The sequence below is a fragment of the Battus philenor genome, unplaced genomic scaffold (assembly GCF_028537555.1).
Source record: "Battus philenor isolate CCGP_79_NKW_IND1 unplaced genomic scaffold, ilBatPhil1.0.hap1 SCAF_15, whole genome shotgun sequence".
NCBI lineage: Eukaryota > Metazoa > Arthropoda > Insecta > Lepidoptera > Papilionidae > Battus > Battus philenor.
In genome coordinates this window covers 14,064,381-14,080,462 of record NW_027181677.1, presented here as the reverse complement: position 1 = coordinate 14,080,462, position 16,082 = coordinate 14,064,381, and the positions used below count along the sequence as shown (strand labels likewise).

At 38.0% G+C, this 16,082-nt stretch overlaps 1 protein-coding gene across 1 annotated transcript in view; it reads right to left on the bottom strand.

The window, feature by feature from the left end:
* Positions 1–1,581: 1,581 nt before the first annotated feature.
* Sec31 (secretory 31) overlaps positions 1,582–16,082 on the bottom strand; it is a 36,039-nt gene continuing 21,538 nt past the window's right edge. Inside the window, exons 15-26 of the mRNA XM_068761998.1 lie at positions 14,547–14,631; positions 14,349–14,459; positions 13,454–13,651; positions 12,649–12,857; positions 12,147–12,287; positions 10,099–10,282; positions 9,653–9,748; positions 9,108–9,574; positions 5,395–5,565; positions 3,689–3,814; positions 2,631–2,702; positions 1,582–1,839 (exon numbers count right to left, since the gene is read on the bottom strand). Coding sequence (XP_068618099.1) covers positions 1,651–1,839; positions 2,631–2,702; positions 3,689–3,814; positions 5,395–5,565; positions 9,108–9,574; positions 9,653–9,748; positions 10,099–10,282; positions 12,147–12,287; positions 12,649–12,857; positions 13,454–13,651; positions 14,349–14,459; positions 14,547–14,631 — 2,049 coding nt within the window. The 3' untranslated portion in view covers positions 1,582–1,650. The remainder of the gene's footprint in view (positions 1,840–2,630; positions 2,703–3,688; positions 3,815–5,394; positions 5,566–9,107; positions 9,575–9,652; positions 9,749–10,098; positions 10,283–12,146; positions 12,288–12,648; positions 12,858–13,453; positions 13,652–14,348; positions 14,460–14,546; positions 14,632–16,082) is intronic.

The following is a 16,082-nucleotide window of genomic DNA, read 5'->3' as shown; positions in this document are numbered from 1 at the left end:
GTTCATAGGAAAATGCGTTGGAAAACATTATAGTTATCTATCTATATGCTCTGTTCTTGACTTTGTACTAAATTTATTAGTCTGAAGCATTCCAATACAAAATTTATACAGGTGTTTGTAAATAGTTGTAAAAACTTTAAATACACTTTTGAAAAATTAGCTGTACACATGTTTAGAGCTTACACCTATTACCAATCATCCTGTATATTTAATTTTATTAAAACAACTAGCACAAACAGGCATATACGAAATTTATAACGATCTGAGAGACATTAAAGTGCTGTAGGAGGTTACAATAGATTTGATTTAAAATAAAACAATCAATGCAAAATACAGCAATACATTAAAAATATAACAAATATGTTTTCATTAAACATTACAAAAGGAGTTATAAGTTTATTTCATGTGGAAAATGCAGTCTTTAACCTGTTTGTATATTTACCAATCTAAACCAGAGGGATTTTTAACCAAAAGATCCAGCTAAGATGATATAAAATTGGGTATTTAAATGTTTCCTTAATATGAAATTTATAGCGAATTGTAAGACTCTGTGTTTGGCACTAATCGGTGTAGCATAACTCCTGAAGATACCCCATGGAGGGGTGAAACACGTGTTGAGTGATTTGGCGGTGGCGGTTGTGTAATTGGCGTTGTTTGCCGCATACGCATTTATCAGCGGGCTGGCGACTACGCCAGCATGTGCGGAAGTGGCTAAATATTGGTCCTTTTCTTACTTAGGATGGACTTCCGTAAGGTAACGCCTGATTCCATTAAATATTTATAGTGAGAGTGTGGTATTGTATGAAATTGTATGGAATCCGTGTATGGAACGAATAGATCACTCTCTTCTATATCGATCAACGACGTGGAAGAGAAGAGCAGAAGAACACAAAGTAATAGGCATTCAGAAAGTTTTATTCAGAATTGTATTATTGGTGATGAATCAAAATGATCTTTTAATATTATTTACATACATAGCTTTATGTTAAAAGTTTGTAATGTTATATCCATAGAATAACTGTTACACTAACAATGAAATGATTTTAAAAAAGAATTGGCACAAACTCCTGAAGTGTCCCATAAATCAACGTCAAATCGAAAGGTAAAATGGAAGATGGTAATTGTGAAAAAAAATATCGTGTATTTTTCGAATTAATGCCATTATCAGAGGCAAATTAATTTAATGAACCCTATGATATTATCTCACTGCAACTACAAATATTTGTTTAATTTCTTCACTATTATTACACTGTGACTAAACCTAACCCATCCTAACCTAACCATTTGAAAGCAATTAATGTCAAACAAAGATTTCAAATTTACAATAACCAACTTTAACCTGACGTTTCTTAATGTGATACATTTATATATATATACATATATATTGACTTTAAGCAAATATACTTAGCCTCTTTTATGCCTTTTCACGGGATTTCAGTTTGACGTTGATTTATGGGAAAAAAATAACTTTACATATACAAATAATTTTAAAATAATAAGTAACAAAGCTGGTAGACGGTGGTCCAACGACATAGTTGAAGTCGCCGGATGTCGCTGGTTGCGGGCGGCGCAAGACTGGTCAATACCAGTTTGGCAAGACCTCTGGTCTAGATTGAAAGAAGTGGTGTTAAGGTAAAATGGTGTTTATGTTCATCGCACGTAAGCCTGTAGTTGAGTAGCAAGTTGCAGAAGCAGCTTGAGGCCTGGTAGGAAGCCGGCTGCTGCTGCGAAGTCCGCTCCCGATGCAAGCGAGGTGGCGCACTGCAATGCGTGCCCGTACTCCCGGGCCTGAACTCCTTGGACACACGAGTGTAGGGAACCCAGTGCGCTTTCCGACAACTGGTAAGAACAATATAATTTAAACTCTATTCACAAAAGCCTAACGACTATATTTGCTTAAATTAATGACATATATAACATGAAATAAATATTTGCATTCCTATATAATAGCTATATTTCTATATATACGTTAATACATAGCTAATAGTTTCAGGGATAAGATACTCTATAACAAAGTAATAAAGTATATATTTATTTACACTATTTGAATTCGTAAAATATGGACCCATATCTACATATATATATAAATAAAATTTTAGTGTCTGTTTGTAACATTAGAATAATCGTATTTTACTAAAGCATATATGTATATAATATATATAGCAAAATATATTTTTTTTCGTCTGTTTGTTCGGGCTATCTCTAAAATGACTGGACCTGTTTTGATGGAACTTATACTGGCAGGTAACTAATATAATAAAAAGTAACTTAGGCTACTTTTACTATAGAAAATACTTAAATAAAAATAATGTTTAATTCCACGCGGATGGTCACGGGTATAGCTAGTTTCGTCATGATTGACTGAGGCAATAAAATCTTTATGCCAATATAAATAGCAGCTATATTCCTATGTATGATACAGATAATTGACGCCCACTAGTTTTAGACCTTATTTAAACCATAGACCAGTGAACCAGCGCCTTGTAGTGGGAGTCTATCAGCTCATAGATGTTCTAAGATTGCTTATAAATCTCCTCGTTTATTATAATTCTATTATTGGTATTAATGAAAAAGTAATTTGTTATGAACAACTTGATCAAATTTATTTTTGTATCACAATCTCTGCTTACCCTGTATTCACGCAACAGATCATATAATATCTCGAGCCTCCTTTGAACGTCGTCCAACTTTTTCTTCATTTGCTGAAAAAAAATGACAAATTAGAAATTCAAATTTCAAATTCTGATTTTTTTACCCACACTTGTAAATTTCGTTATCATATAGTAGGTACGCTTACATCGTTCACAAATTTCGCATTCTCGCTCTATTTATTTATTCCTTCTAGTTTGGGTAATAGCGGATTTAGCATCTTCTTTTCAGTCGATGGATGCCCACTGGAAAACACCGGCTTCCCAGAAAGATCACCACGATGATCGGTCCTGCGCTGCCCGCATCCGGCGACTTTCCGCGGCCAAAACTATGGCCTCGGTCCACCTAGTGGGGGGGCCTACCCCGCGTCGGTCCACCAGGTGGGGGGGCCTACCCCGCGTCGGTGCACCTTGTTGGGGGGCTACCCTGCGTCGATCCACTTAGTGGGGGGCTACCCCGCGTCGATCCACCTAATGGGGGCCTATCCCGCGTCGGTCCACTTAGTGGGGGGGGCCTACATCGCGTCTACCGCCTTTTGGTTGCCACTCGAAGACCCAATCCTCCACTTAACACCTTGCAGCCAAATTATAAATATCATATATTTATTCAAGTAGACATTTATACCTACTTTTAAATCATTAATTATTTGAACATATATAAAATGTCTCTCCGTAAGCTTTTACTATTAAACTACACTTGAATCATTGAGAAAATTTCGCATTGAATATTTTCAAACATACCTTTCGTCGATGTAGTGACTATAGTGCTACCGAAACCGGAGTACCGCGCCTTAGTTAAATGCGGTGAGGTGGGGGGCGAGGAAGATAGTGTAAATCGGCCTCTCTATATAATATCTATAGCACGGTAGAGAGGCAGCATTATAAGTGTGATAGAGCTAAAACCTCCCTCTAAGCCTCTCTATTCTCTCTATAAGAGAAATATCCCAATAACGTAAGCTAATACCAATAGCTCTACGTCTCACTCCGTGAGAACTCTTCGGCGTTCAAACCCTCTTCCTTTTAAACCCACAAGGACTTACTGGGTTTGCAGCGAGGTTGGAGCACTCGGCGCGAAGGGAGTCAAACACGGTCTGTATGATGGCGTGCTGCTCAGGAATGGGTTGCTTCTGGACTGGAGTCGGCTCAAGTGGGGGCTGGCTCTCCACCTGGAAACAAAATTAAATTATATTCCATATTCACTGATTATCAGAGATGCCCACTGCAAACCATATATCTCCCCAAAGAACACACCGACCAGTCTTGCGCTGTCTGCAAAAAAATTGAAAGCATAAACTGATCTGATCTAAGTGATCGACGGTTTTTCTACTTATATATACCGAGAGGAGAGGCATTTTCCCAGTCAAATTGTATGACTAAATAGGTAAGTTACTGTAAGATACTGACCAGCCTCCCTGATAGGCGGCGATGACAAACAGGCGTTCATATCCCTTTGTAAAGAGATCGCCAAAAGGGCGATAGAAAGAAATAAAAAAACAGTGTATCAAAAGATAAATAGATTAAAAACGTAAATAGAAACAAAACTGTGTTAGAAATAATTATAGAATAAGTAATGTGTAAAAAAAAATGTAAAATAAAAATATAAATCAAAAAATGTAAAAAGAAAAAGGGAAGAATGATAGACGAACAGAGCAAAAGGGTAAGAAAGAAGAAATGTGGTATAAAAGAATGGAATGAAAGATCATGTGAAGAATGGACGCAGGGAACGGAAATAAAAAAAAAACTTAGTGAAAAAAATAAATTGCCCAAAAAAGACCCTGTCCCACCACAAGATAGACGTACGGTAATAGGGGGGGGGGGGTCATAAAAAAATACTGACCATATTATAATATAAAGAAGGAATTCGAGTTAAACCAAAAAAATTGTCAGTGTAAAAAAAAGTATATTTATTCTTTATGAAAAAGACTGAAAAAAGAGTGTTGAGTGTATAAGAGAATGTCTAACCAAATTTAATAGCAAAGTTCTACATATTACCTTATCCAAGCACGTATAAAAATATTAAGGTATCTTCTACGATTATTTTCAATTGATTTAGCTAGAAATAATATTATACTGTCAAATACTTCCAAGTTCTTTATTAGAACACACTGTTTATAAATACCAAATTTATAAACCTTCATTATTTATTATAAAAATTTGAATAAAACTCTGAAAACTATTAAAAACAGACGATGATACGACTTACACGGGCCGTCAGCCCCGACTAGCTCGTTCATGGAATTCGTCCTTTGTTTCCCGACGTCACCTTTTTGTGTGATATCTGACGTCACAATATTTAGATTCTAATATGACACGTTTTTTCTTTTTTCTATTGGGTTCTGTATATTATTACGTTAAATAAATAGTGTAACTGATAATAGGCATATATATTACTCTATAAGCACGTTCACTATAAAGATGTTTGGAAGTGAATTGTTCTAAGTTTATAGAAAAACAATTTCTTAGTACTGTCATAAAAAAATATCAAATCCACAGAGTTTCTTGTTAGTTCTGTCTAATGTGTTACGAAATATCTTAAACTTAGTTTTAAGGCATTTTTGACTTTAAGTTTGAAATGAAAGTAACTAAAGTGAAAAATAACTCCTGGAATCGTTTACGCTGTAAAATGATATTTTATATAGTTAAATACCTTTAAAATTTAGTTCATGATATTTATTACCATTAATATAACACCTTTTAACACAAGTGGTTTGTGAATAAAGCACTTTGATATGGTCATTCCACGAACCTGCTGATTGTAGACAGGCTGTTGTTGATAGGTGGCGTAGCCCTGCGGTTCTGGGTGGTACTGAGGTTGGTACGGCGCCGCGTATTGGGGCTGCAGCGGCACGTGTTGCGGGGGCTCCGCTCCGAAGAGCGGGTGGGTTATCGGCGCCTGCGCAGCAACCTCTTGCTTTGGCTGGAAATAAAAATCAAATTTTAAAAATCGAGTTTGAACTTATTTATTGTTTAATTGTTAAGCTTATTACTATTACAGATTAAACTGTGCGAGTGAGATGGCATACGGAGATGGCTTAGTAACCCTTTTTTAACATAATATATATATATATATTAAGAATCTTTCACAAACAAAATGCGTCTTCACCTTTTTACTGCCCTTTTGAGAACTTTTCATTTACATCTGTCAAAAAGAGCACCAAAAATTAAAAAAAAAACAAAGGTAACCGTGTACATTCAATCTAATCCAAAGTATAAATATTCGAAAATATTTAAGAAATAATTCTGAAAAACTGGCTTAGTGGAAATTAAGATTTCTGCAGTGTTTTAGAGGTAATTGTACATGGCGAAACAATTAAACCTCTTTTACAAATAGCAACTCTATATCTACATATATATATATGCACGTATATTGACCCCATTTCCGAGATCTCTCGATCAACCCCTTTAAGTGTGGGCTCGTGCCTCTTTATTACTATTAGTTTAATGACTTTTAGTTTTTGCTCTTTACTTGTTTTTAGCTTCACATTTTCACTCTTTTTTCTAACCTTCTTCATAATTTCTTCTATACTTTTTCATTCTTAATACTTCTTACTTATATCGCCTCTCATTCTTCTCCACGATTCTTTTAATATCACAGCTAATACATTAAACAATACGCTTGGGAGGCTGCTGAAATCTTTGCTCGTTTCGGAGAACGCTCAATGGAGTCACCTGGGTCGAAGGCCGCCAAGGGAACCTCGGCTTGAGCTGTATAAACCCATTTAAGACCCAAGAGATCTAAACCTCGACTTGATAGGTTACTATTGCTTGACAAACATTACTTCAGAAAACGTTAGCACTGGGAGAACTGGCAAGAAAAAACTCCAGCAAGGCTTCTATCTAATAAAGCCTACAAATGTTACTTAACAAACTCAAAACTAAGTTAGTATCGACGTGAAAATGGTGGAACGATAGTATTGTCTACAGCAGTGTTTCCCAACGTGATTCGCACGCCCCACGGGGGGGCCTTGTGATTATTAAGGGGGGAAAGTCGTGGACTCGACACGAGTTTAACCTTTTCGTTTTGACATAAAAATGTATATGTTACATAGCAGAAGAGGGGGGGATGGGGAGAAAGGGAGGGTATTGGAGGAGAGGAGAAGGGAAGGGGGTTTAAGGAGAGGGGAAGGGGAGTGGAAGGGGTTGGAGGAGAGGGTGGGGAGGGGATGGGGAGAAGGGCACGGGTAGGGGAAGAAGGGGCTAGAAGGTGGAGAAGGGGGGAGCATAAGAATTTTAGAAGTCTAAGGTAGGGCATGGCACATAAAAGGTTGAAAATACTAGTCTACAATTATGTTTTTATTGGTACGTGATTATTGGAACAATAAACCAAAACGCATGCTCTATCACTCGACTATAACGATTTAGTATGAAATGATAGTTTTGTAAATTCAGTTACGACTAATTAAAAACTTCATGCCAACTGGTACAGTCGAGGAAAAAAAAGTGTTTCAATTTTATTTATTTACTTATTATTTTTTAAAAATTCCAAACGAAATTTCCTTTATCTGGGAAGGTCACACAAAATTAGAGGGCGTTTTTTTCTTTTTTTTTTAACCTCTTGTACTATATTCTTAGTAAAGCATAAAGCTAACTACAGTGTTCAGTAGGTAAAGCAATTATTCAAGCTTTATCACTAAATATGTAACAGCATTACTATGTTTCAGCCTATATAGGCCTAATGCTTGGTATAGGCCTCCCCCAAAGATATCTATGAGGAGATATACCATAACTGACATGCTTGGCAAGCAAGTTGGCTTCGTGTGTTATTCCTATGCATATGTCTGATATATATATATATATATATATATATATATATATATATATATATATATGTGTCGGAATTGAGGAGCGCCGAGCGTAACGAAACCTCGGATGATCAGTGAGTTCGTCTATGTTCGGGTATAATCGGCGTGCGCGCGCGCTTCGGCAGCCATAGTGCGCGCACGTCGCGCCGGGAACATCGCGTTCACTCAACTCTACTCTTTTGTTAATTCTATTATTTTAATCATTTTTTTAAGTTTTTTTTTTCTTTTAATTATCATAAGTGATCCGCGACAACTTGTGTTAAATTTCACAACCTACCCTCAAGTAGAATTTTGAATACGGAAGGGTATACCAGGAGGATGTTCCTCACCCTCTTCTGTCAGATATTCCACTCCCCCCTCCGTCCTATATATAAGATTGTATCTTGGGAATCAAACCCGCGACCAGTTGTGAATTTCAGTTTGATAATCTTCTTAAATTGTGGAAACTTACAGATATTGAAAATATATTTGTTTTACAAAAGAGAACCTTCCGAGCTATTCACAGCTTAGCGCCACGAATATATTTGAGAAATCGTTTTAAAGAGGTCAATATGCTTCCAGTGGCCTTACAATATATTTATTATAATATTTTATACGTTTAAAATATCTACGACAAATTCAAAAAATAGAAGACGTCCATAGTGTATTTACAAGGCACTGTGAAAACTGGCTGTTTCAAAGTTTCGACTGCTAAAAATCTGTAATTCATTTGTAATAAACGAAATAAAATCTGATTTTTCAAGAAAATTCCACACAACAATATACAACTAAGAAGTAAATTGACGGAAAAGGCTTATTATTCAATAAAAAAATATTTAAATGACAAGAATCCTTGGCAATGATGTTGCCTGATTATTTTGATTTCATTTAGGCTATATCTGGAAGAGTGTGGATGCATATATCTGTGTTAAACTTTATTAAAATATGTGTTGTTGTGAAGTTTCTTCCTGCTTCTTCTCTACAAGTATAACAACGCATAAAAATGTGCGACGCAGAAAAACAAAATAGATTTTAAAAAAATTGATGATCAATCAGATTTCTGACAAAAGCTTCAATGTTGAATAAAGGTATATTATCATATCTTTTACCTTTTCATCTTACACACTAAACGATACACATAATTACTAATCTTTCGGTAAATTTTATTTTCTAATAAAATTAAATATAAAAAAAATATTGATTAACAGTTTTTTCCTCGACTGTACTCCCTAAATACCTCCACGTGACGCCTATTTTCAATAATGTGCCCCCACTGGCGAGTGCCGGCGTGTATAGCCGACATCTCTTCGGTGCCTATCTGCTAACAAGTTCATTGGACAATTTACTGGAGGTGACCTTCAATAACCAGGGGTTCAGAGGAACCTAACATCAGTTTGGTCTTGTCTTATTATAAACGAAATCTGTAACAAACTGGTCACGCGAAACCAGGTCTATACGCCATCAGTTCAATTTACTTTTATAAAAATGCGGTTACAGGTGATTACAGAAGCAACCCCCGTATAACGCGGTGATTAATTGACAGCACCTTTGCATTGTCACTATTACCAATCACCCTTTATATGTTAAATAGACAGGATTAGTTTCAATACCTGTATGTTGTACTGACAAGTATCAAGATCAATATAAAAAAGTAATTAAAATATATTTAAATTCGTACCTTGGATTTAGAAGTCATCATGGGTGGATCGTTCCAGCCGGGAGCCACTGTTCGCGATGTGGGCGGGGCGGGAGGAGGAGCATCTGTCCCAATAGCCCCTCCTATTGGACCCGCATACCCTCCATTCATAGCTGGATTCATTGGATTCATCGGTGGATTGATTGGATTCAAAGGCGCTGGTGGAATAGGGTTCATTGGAGTTGGATTTAGTGGGTTTAATGGTGCAGGGTTTATGGGGTTCATCGGGTTTAGTGGTGCTGGGTTGATGGGATTGATTGTGTTCGATGGGTTTCTGGTGTAGCCAGGAGCGGGGACGCTTGCAGCGCTATACTGGTCCGGCAAGGGGCTGTGGTAACCATAACCTTGTGGTTGAGAGGTGATGGGGTTGGAGTAGCCATACTGGTTGTACATGGGAGCTGCTTGCACTGACGGATCGACCTTGTATTTCGATCTGCTCGTTATTCCACCTGGAAATATATATATCAAGCTACATTAAGAATGGACAGTAATGAAGAACTGGTTTTATTCTGGTTCGAGTGGGATACCTGAATGAGCACCAACACTGGGCGGACGTGCAGTGGGTGGACCCTGCTGCACCTGCTGCGACTGCCAGCTGCCCGCGTCCGTGGCCAATGGTACACCTGGAGACATAATCAAATATTTAAAACTTTATGGGCCCTATAATGCCCTGTGCATTACAATCTTATTTGTAATATATATATCCTTAATTAAAATATTTATTTATTTTCACATCAAACAACTTTTGCATATTAACAGAGGTTTCTGTTTTGTTCATTTTACCTTTATTTCACATTAGTGTTTTTTCCCTTCCTTTAATTTCTTCGACCTGTATTATTATATATATATTTGCGGAACGGAGACATGTCTTCGTCGCTGTTCATCAGGAGGAGATGATGCTGTCTTCATTAATCTTCTCTTCTAGCAGAAGCTCTATCACTACATTATTAAATGTCAGTTAAAAGCAGCTTACCGGAACCGAAGGCACCGGCGATGTCGTTGTGTGTAAGATGGGGCTGATGTTGCATCTGATGCGGCTGGAGCGGCACCTGGGGCTGGTGAGGCATGTGGGACTGATGCCCACGCGTGTGCGTCGAGTGCGTGCTCTGCGCACTCTGCGTGCGGGCGCGTGAGTACTGCTGCTGCTGTTCTTGTTGCTGCCATACATATTAACATATTTATTAACTAGCCATGCCCGCGACTACACGTGGAATTTAAATAAAATAGTTTAGATATTTTTCTAAAATAAATGTATCCTTAGTAACTCTTTATTACTTCCAACTAACTGCCGGTATAAATCCCGTAGAAATCGACAGAGACATTTCAAAAATTAGCCGCAACAAATAGAAAAACACACGGACAAAAAAAATAAAAATCCATTCTTACTGTGGTATATACATGGCATCTATATACACATAGTAAAAAGCGGTAATTTTAATGAAGTATAACATTAAATAAATAATATAGCATTCAAGTTTTAACAGAAAACTTGAATCAAGATATGTAGAACTTGATTTGTTGGCTCATTCCATCGCCCACTGTAAGGTATGGGGGGTCTCAAAATATATTTATTATAATAATCATCACGCTTAGCAAGCGTGTTGGTGATCGCAGTGAGGTTTTATGGTATGCAGAGGACGCTGCTGTCTATCCTCTTGAAACTTACTTTTGTGCAGTCACAATACTATATATATATACTAGCTGATCCAGCAAACGTTGTTTTGCAAAAAAAATTAAAGTTTTTATTTAACAAATGTAAGATAAGGGTTGATCGTAGAAGGGTGAAAATTTAGGTTTGTATGTATATTTGTATGCTGTATCATAATAAAATAAAAACCAAAAAAATTGTCTAAAAAATTAAAAATAAAATTCAGGGGTGGACCACCCTTATCACTTAGGGGTATGGAAAATAGATAGTAGCCGATTCTCAGACATACTGAATACGCATGTAAAATTTGTCAAAAATCGGTCAAGCCGTTTCGGAGGAGTTCAAGTTCGAACACCGTGACACGAGAATTTTATATATTAGATATATGATTGTATGCCGGGGATTGAACGCGCGACCTACGATCGCATATCTCAGTCCTCTACCGCTAAGCTACCACTGCTAATTACATGGTTGATAGTTCATTTAAAAAGAGCAACTGTTCACTTTTTCACTGACTTTTCTCAGATCAGCGTTCTGAGCCGATGGTATTCTACTATATATGTAAAAATAATTGACGATATAAGTGTGTGTAAATGTATATATATTTTTTTAATGGTCCCCGCTGTTGGGGACCCCTCGTTTCCCTATCTCGTGTGGGAGAGGGACTTTTATTTCTAGTAATTTATTCATATTTTTTATTATTATCATTCTTCTCTTTCACGTATCATCTTATCTGTCGTACTGTTTCTTTCATTCTACAGTTTTCCCAGTCTTTCTCTTTTATTCCATTAGCCGTACATCCATCCTCAACCACTACATTCTAGGTTTCCTTACTATTTTATTTTGCAACATTATTTATTGTTAAAATATTTAACACGTATTTTCTCTGCATTTATCATCTTATATTATACTATTTATTAAACTATTTTTGGTACTACTATATTCCTTTTATTTCTATATTTTAGTGTTCGTTTTATTTTTACCTATTGTATTTATTACCACCTTCCTGCAGTAGCTGAGGAAGCATTCTCTCTCCCCTTCGTCTTGCATGATGGCCGAGATATTCCTTTCCTCTATCTTTTTGCCCATCTGGCATTCGGAATCTGCGCGCAGTCTTCCGAACGCCGGACAGTGGGCCATAAGGTGGACCACGGTCTGGCCCACGCCCGCTTCACAGAAGCACGAGGGGTCCTCCTTGAGCTTGAACCTGTGAAGGTACACAGAAAACCCCCCGTGACCCGTGAACAGCTGGGCCAAGACCGTATCCATCTCGACACTGCGGAGCACGCGGTAGGCTGAAGCCGTATCTACAGTTACCAATTATGGGCGTGGCTAAGTTACACGCTATAGTTCATGAGTACACGTGAACTTACCTGCTGCAGTCTAAGCGCCAGCTGTAGCCTGTTGACGAGCTCGTCGCGAGATCCCTGCAGCGCTGCCAGTGCACTCTGCAGACAGCCCTGCTCTGCCAACCGGCTGGCGTATTCGTGCAGGGAGACGTCCACCTTGTCCACCTGCAACCAACACGACTATGACCCTCTGTCTCATCAAGTTCAAGGAGTATCCTTCTTACATCTGTGACCTGAAGGTGGACCATAACGTGGTGCACAACATAGCTGACTGTCCTGTGTTTGGTGTACTCCGCTCTGATTCAAAAGTCGAAGTGGGGAGAAAGATAGAGGGAGCAGGCATCGTCTCCCAAATGGAATAGACAATCTGCGACCTACTTATCATAGCATTCAAGAGCTTTTGATCGAAATGTATGAACTTGTTTTTTTATGTCATTTATATGGTTAATATTATAATTTACACTAATTGTTATAATAAATAGTTGAAAAAAGATATTTTAAATTTTAAAACGAATAAAGTAAAAACCTGTTGTCCGCGGCCTCGTGCAGCGGCTGCGCAGCGCAGCAGGAGCGCCAGCTCAGCACGGCGAGCGAGCGCCGTGGAGTCACCGCGACCACCTCCAGTACCCCCCGCCGTTGGTAACGCATCCCCGCGCGCTGCGCACACGTAGCACAGCGCTGCGGCCGAACGCAGCGACGGATCCGACTCACGCGAAAGCTTCTCACCCAACATCTCTGTTATATACATGTTACATATAATATAAAGGACTTCCTTGGGAACTTTCATCACCATTACATCTGCCGATAGACGCCTTTAACAAGGCATAGACCTCCTTCAAATATCGCCACAAAGCCTTGCGCTGCTTCTCCATATAGTGAGGGGTCGACCCACACCGCGTCTAACGGCTGCTGTTCTTATTTGAAATCTTATTACATCACAATTTAATTCCTTCAATTACTTTTTTAATTGCGTTAGTTAAACCTCGACTAAGTTTAAGTTCACTGTAAAAGAATTCACAGCAAAAATATTATTTGTGATTTTAGTTTAGTAACATTTATTTTGATTAAGGAATTTATACATTTTCCAAGAGACAAAGACTTCCAAATTGCTATGACTAAAATACAATGATATTTCTCCATCTCAATTGTGTGTTCTTGACTGAGCTGTCTTGGTCACGTGACTTTTCAGACTCCCTGCCATGTCTTCCTCACCAACATACTCCATATATATATAGATTCAAGGGCAACTTCGAATATTCATTTCATCTCCCAATGTCTCATCTTTCTCACGCAAAACATACATGATCATCTTAAGTTCTTCACCAACTTACCACAGTAGTGTGCCAACGCTTCACCGTCACAATGTGTGACAAGCGCAGCGAGGGTATCCTTCCAGCTGGTGGACGCTGCAGCCTGCACCAGGGTGTCCCACTGCGACTGCAATAGACTCCCACTCAGCAGGGAGACGGGATCCTGAGCAGTGCTGTTCAGGTGATACTTCTGAACTTTGTACAGCAATTCTTGACTGCCTATAGTATATATTCGCTATTATTTATGAAATATGTTATTGTAAAACAAAATATAATTTATTCTATCGATTACATTCTTTGTATATCACTCAAGCCAAATCAAATGTTGCCAAATTTGAGTTATATATATAAATAAGTTTGTGTATGTATTATATGTGATTACTCATATATATTATTGATTTTTCTTTTTTGATTTGATCATATAAACAAATTGCGCCATAAATTGAAAATCAGATAGATTCCAATCAAACCATAGGTTGTATGTAAGAAATGGAAATACGAGAATATTGCCAATTGTACTTCTCTATTGTTCTGTTACTTCTGTTCTACATTTTTACATTCGCATTGTGTACAAAAAATTTTGAGATAAATAATTGGCTGTTGAGTCAATGGAAAATGGGATATTGGGGCGTGGACCATTGGGAGATGGGTCATTGGAGAGTAGGTCTTTGGGGGATGGATCATTGGAGCGTAGGTCATTGGGAGATGGGTCATTGAAAATCAGGTCATTGGGGGATGGATCATTGTTATTGCGGATTGGGTCATTGTCATTAGGGCATGGGTCACGGTCATTTGGTGATGGGTCATGGTCATTGGGTTATTGTCTTTGGCGGTTGGGTCATTGTCATTGGTGGTTGGGTCATTGTCATTGGGCTATGGGTCATTGGGAGATATTATGGAATTTAATATTACTTACCCAAGGATGCAATAATAAGTGCATCCGCCACTCTCTTCGCCTCCAAACACAGCTCCACCGCCTCCTCCAGGTTGCCGCACACCAATGCGCGACAGATTACACTGGTCGAATCTAAATTCAAACGATTTTAAGTTAATTTCTACAACTATTAATTCTATACCTGAATTATTAAAAAAGAGTGTTGTTATAAAACGTTACCTTCTCCGTTGGGAATGACGACATTGGACACCGCGGGTCCAAGATCGATGTTAGCCAGCTTCCGCTCGATCAGCGTGTGCGCATCCTGTGAACAAACATTCTTATTTAAGAAGGCATTTATTTTTGCTTTCAATTTATATTTTTAACCCTTTCCACTCCAAGGCTGTTATGTAGCATCGATAAAATTTAATTGAATTATAGTATCTTGCGATTCTAGAATATGTTTCATTCATTCGTGATTCAAACATTTTAGCAACAAAAATCTTTCCTGTTTTAAAAACTTTCCGCAAAAAGAAGTATTACACCATGTCGAGTATCACTCGACAGTTGAGCTTGTGGAACAAAATCAATGTCGAGTGACACTCGACATTGGAGTGGAAAGGGTTAATGTTTTATCATCCATGTATTATTTTTTTCTTTCGTTTTCTGAGCGCAAACAGTTGGAGACAGTTCACCCAAGCTTTAGCAGTAGACTCGGCAATGATAAGTAAATTTAGTCGTAGTTTCAGCCCATAGACGCCCACTGCTAGATACTGCAGAGGATACTACTGTCTATCTTCTCGAAACTTCTTTCTTAGCAAGTGGCAACCCTATATAATTATTGCAAAAAGTGTGAATTACCTAAGATTGAAGGTAAGGGTCGTGAAAAACAAACAACACACCAATGATTTAAAAAAATAAAATTTAAATTAGGAAATAGTTTAACTGACTGACATAAAACAGATATACAGAGTAAGAAAAGGACCAATATTTAGCCACTTCTCTTACCGCACCGTGATGTTTGTGATGAGTGTGTGATGGTCACTCTGTGTTTGGCACTAATCGGTGTAACATAACTCCTGAAGATGCCCCGTGGAGGGGTGAAACACGTGTTGAGTGATTTAACGGTGGCAGTTGTGTGATTCGCATTGTTTGCCGCATACGCTTTTATCAGCGGGCTGGCGGGCTGTGCACTTTGTTGCACGACTACCACTGCATGTGCGGAAGTGGCTAAATATTGGTCCTTTTCTTACTTAGGATGGACTTCTGCAAAATGACGCCTGATTCCATTAGATATACAGAAACGAGAGCAAAAAAAAAACTTAAATATTAAACGTAATTCTTAAAACAAAGGCACGGACGCTAATGTTTGTGAAATATAGATTATTTATAGTTTCGTGGCGAAGCATTTGAACTCTACCTCGCCTGATGTTAACCGATGACGAGATCGAAGTTACTACATGCTTACCTAGAAAAAACCTATTCTCTTGTCTTGAATTAGTATTCAACTTTATCTAGGACATTTCTAAAATTTAACGCTTCTTTTCCAAACTTGAGAAGAAGCTGTAGTTTATACTCCATATACACAGACAGACATGTGATATTTTTAAATTTAGAATAGGATAGATAGATCCTGTGGGTTCTGACTCGAAATGAAACACCACTGATTCACAAGGAGTCCTTTATTCACAAATCAGATGGTCACCCTACTTTAACACAAAGAATACTTTCGCTTAGTCCAAACTTCGCTTCGAAATCGCTCAAGAAATCACTGTC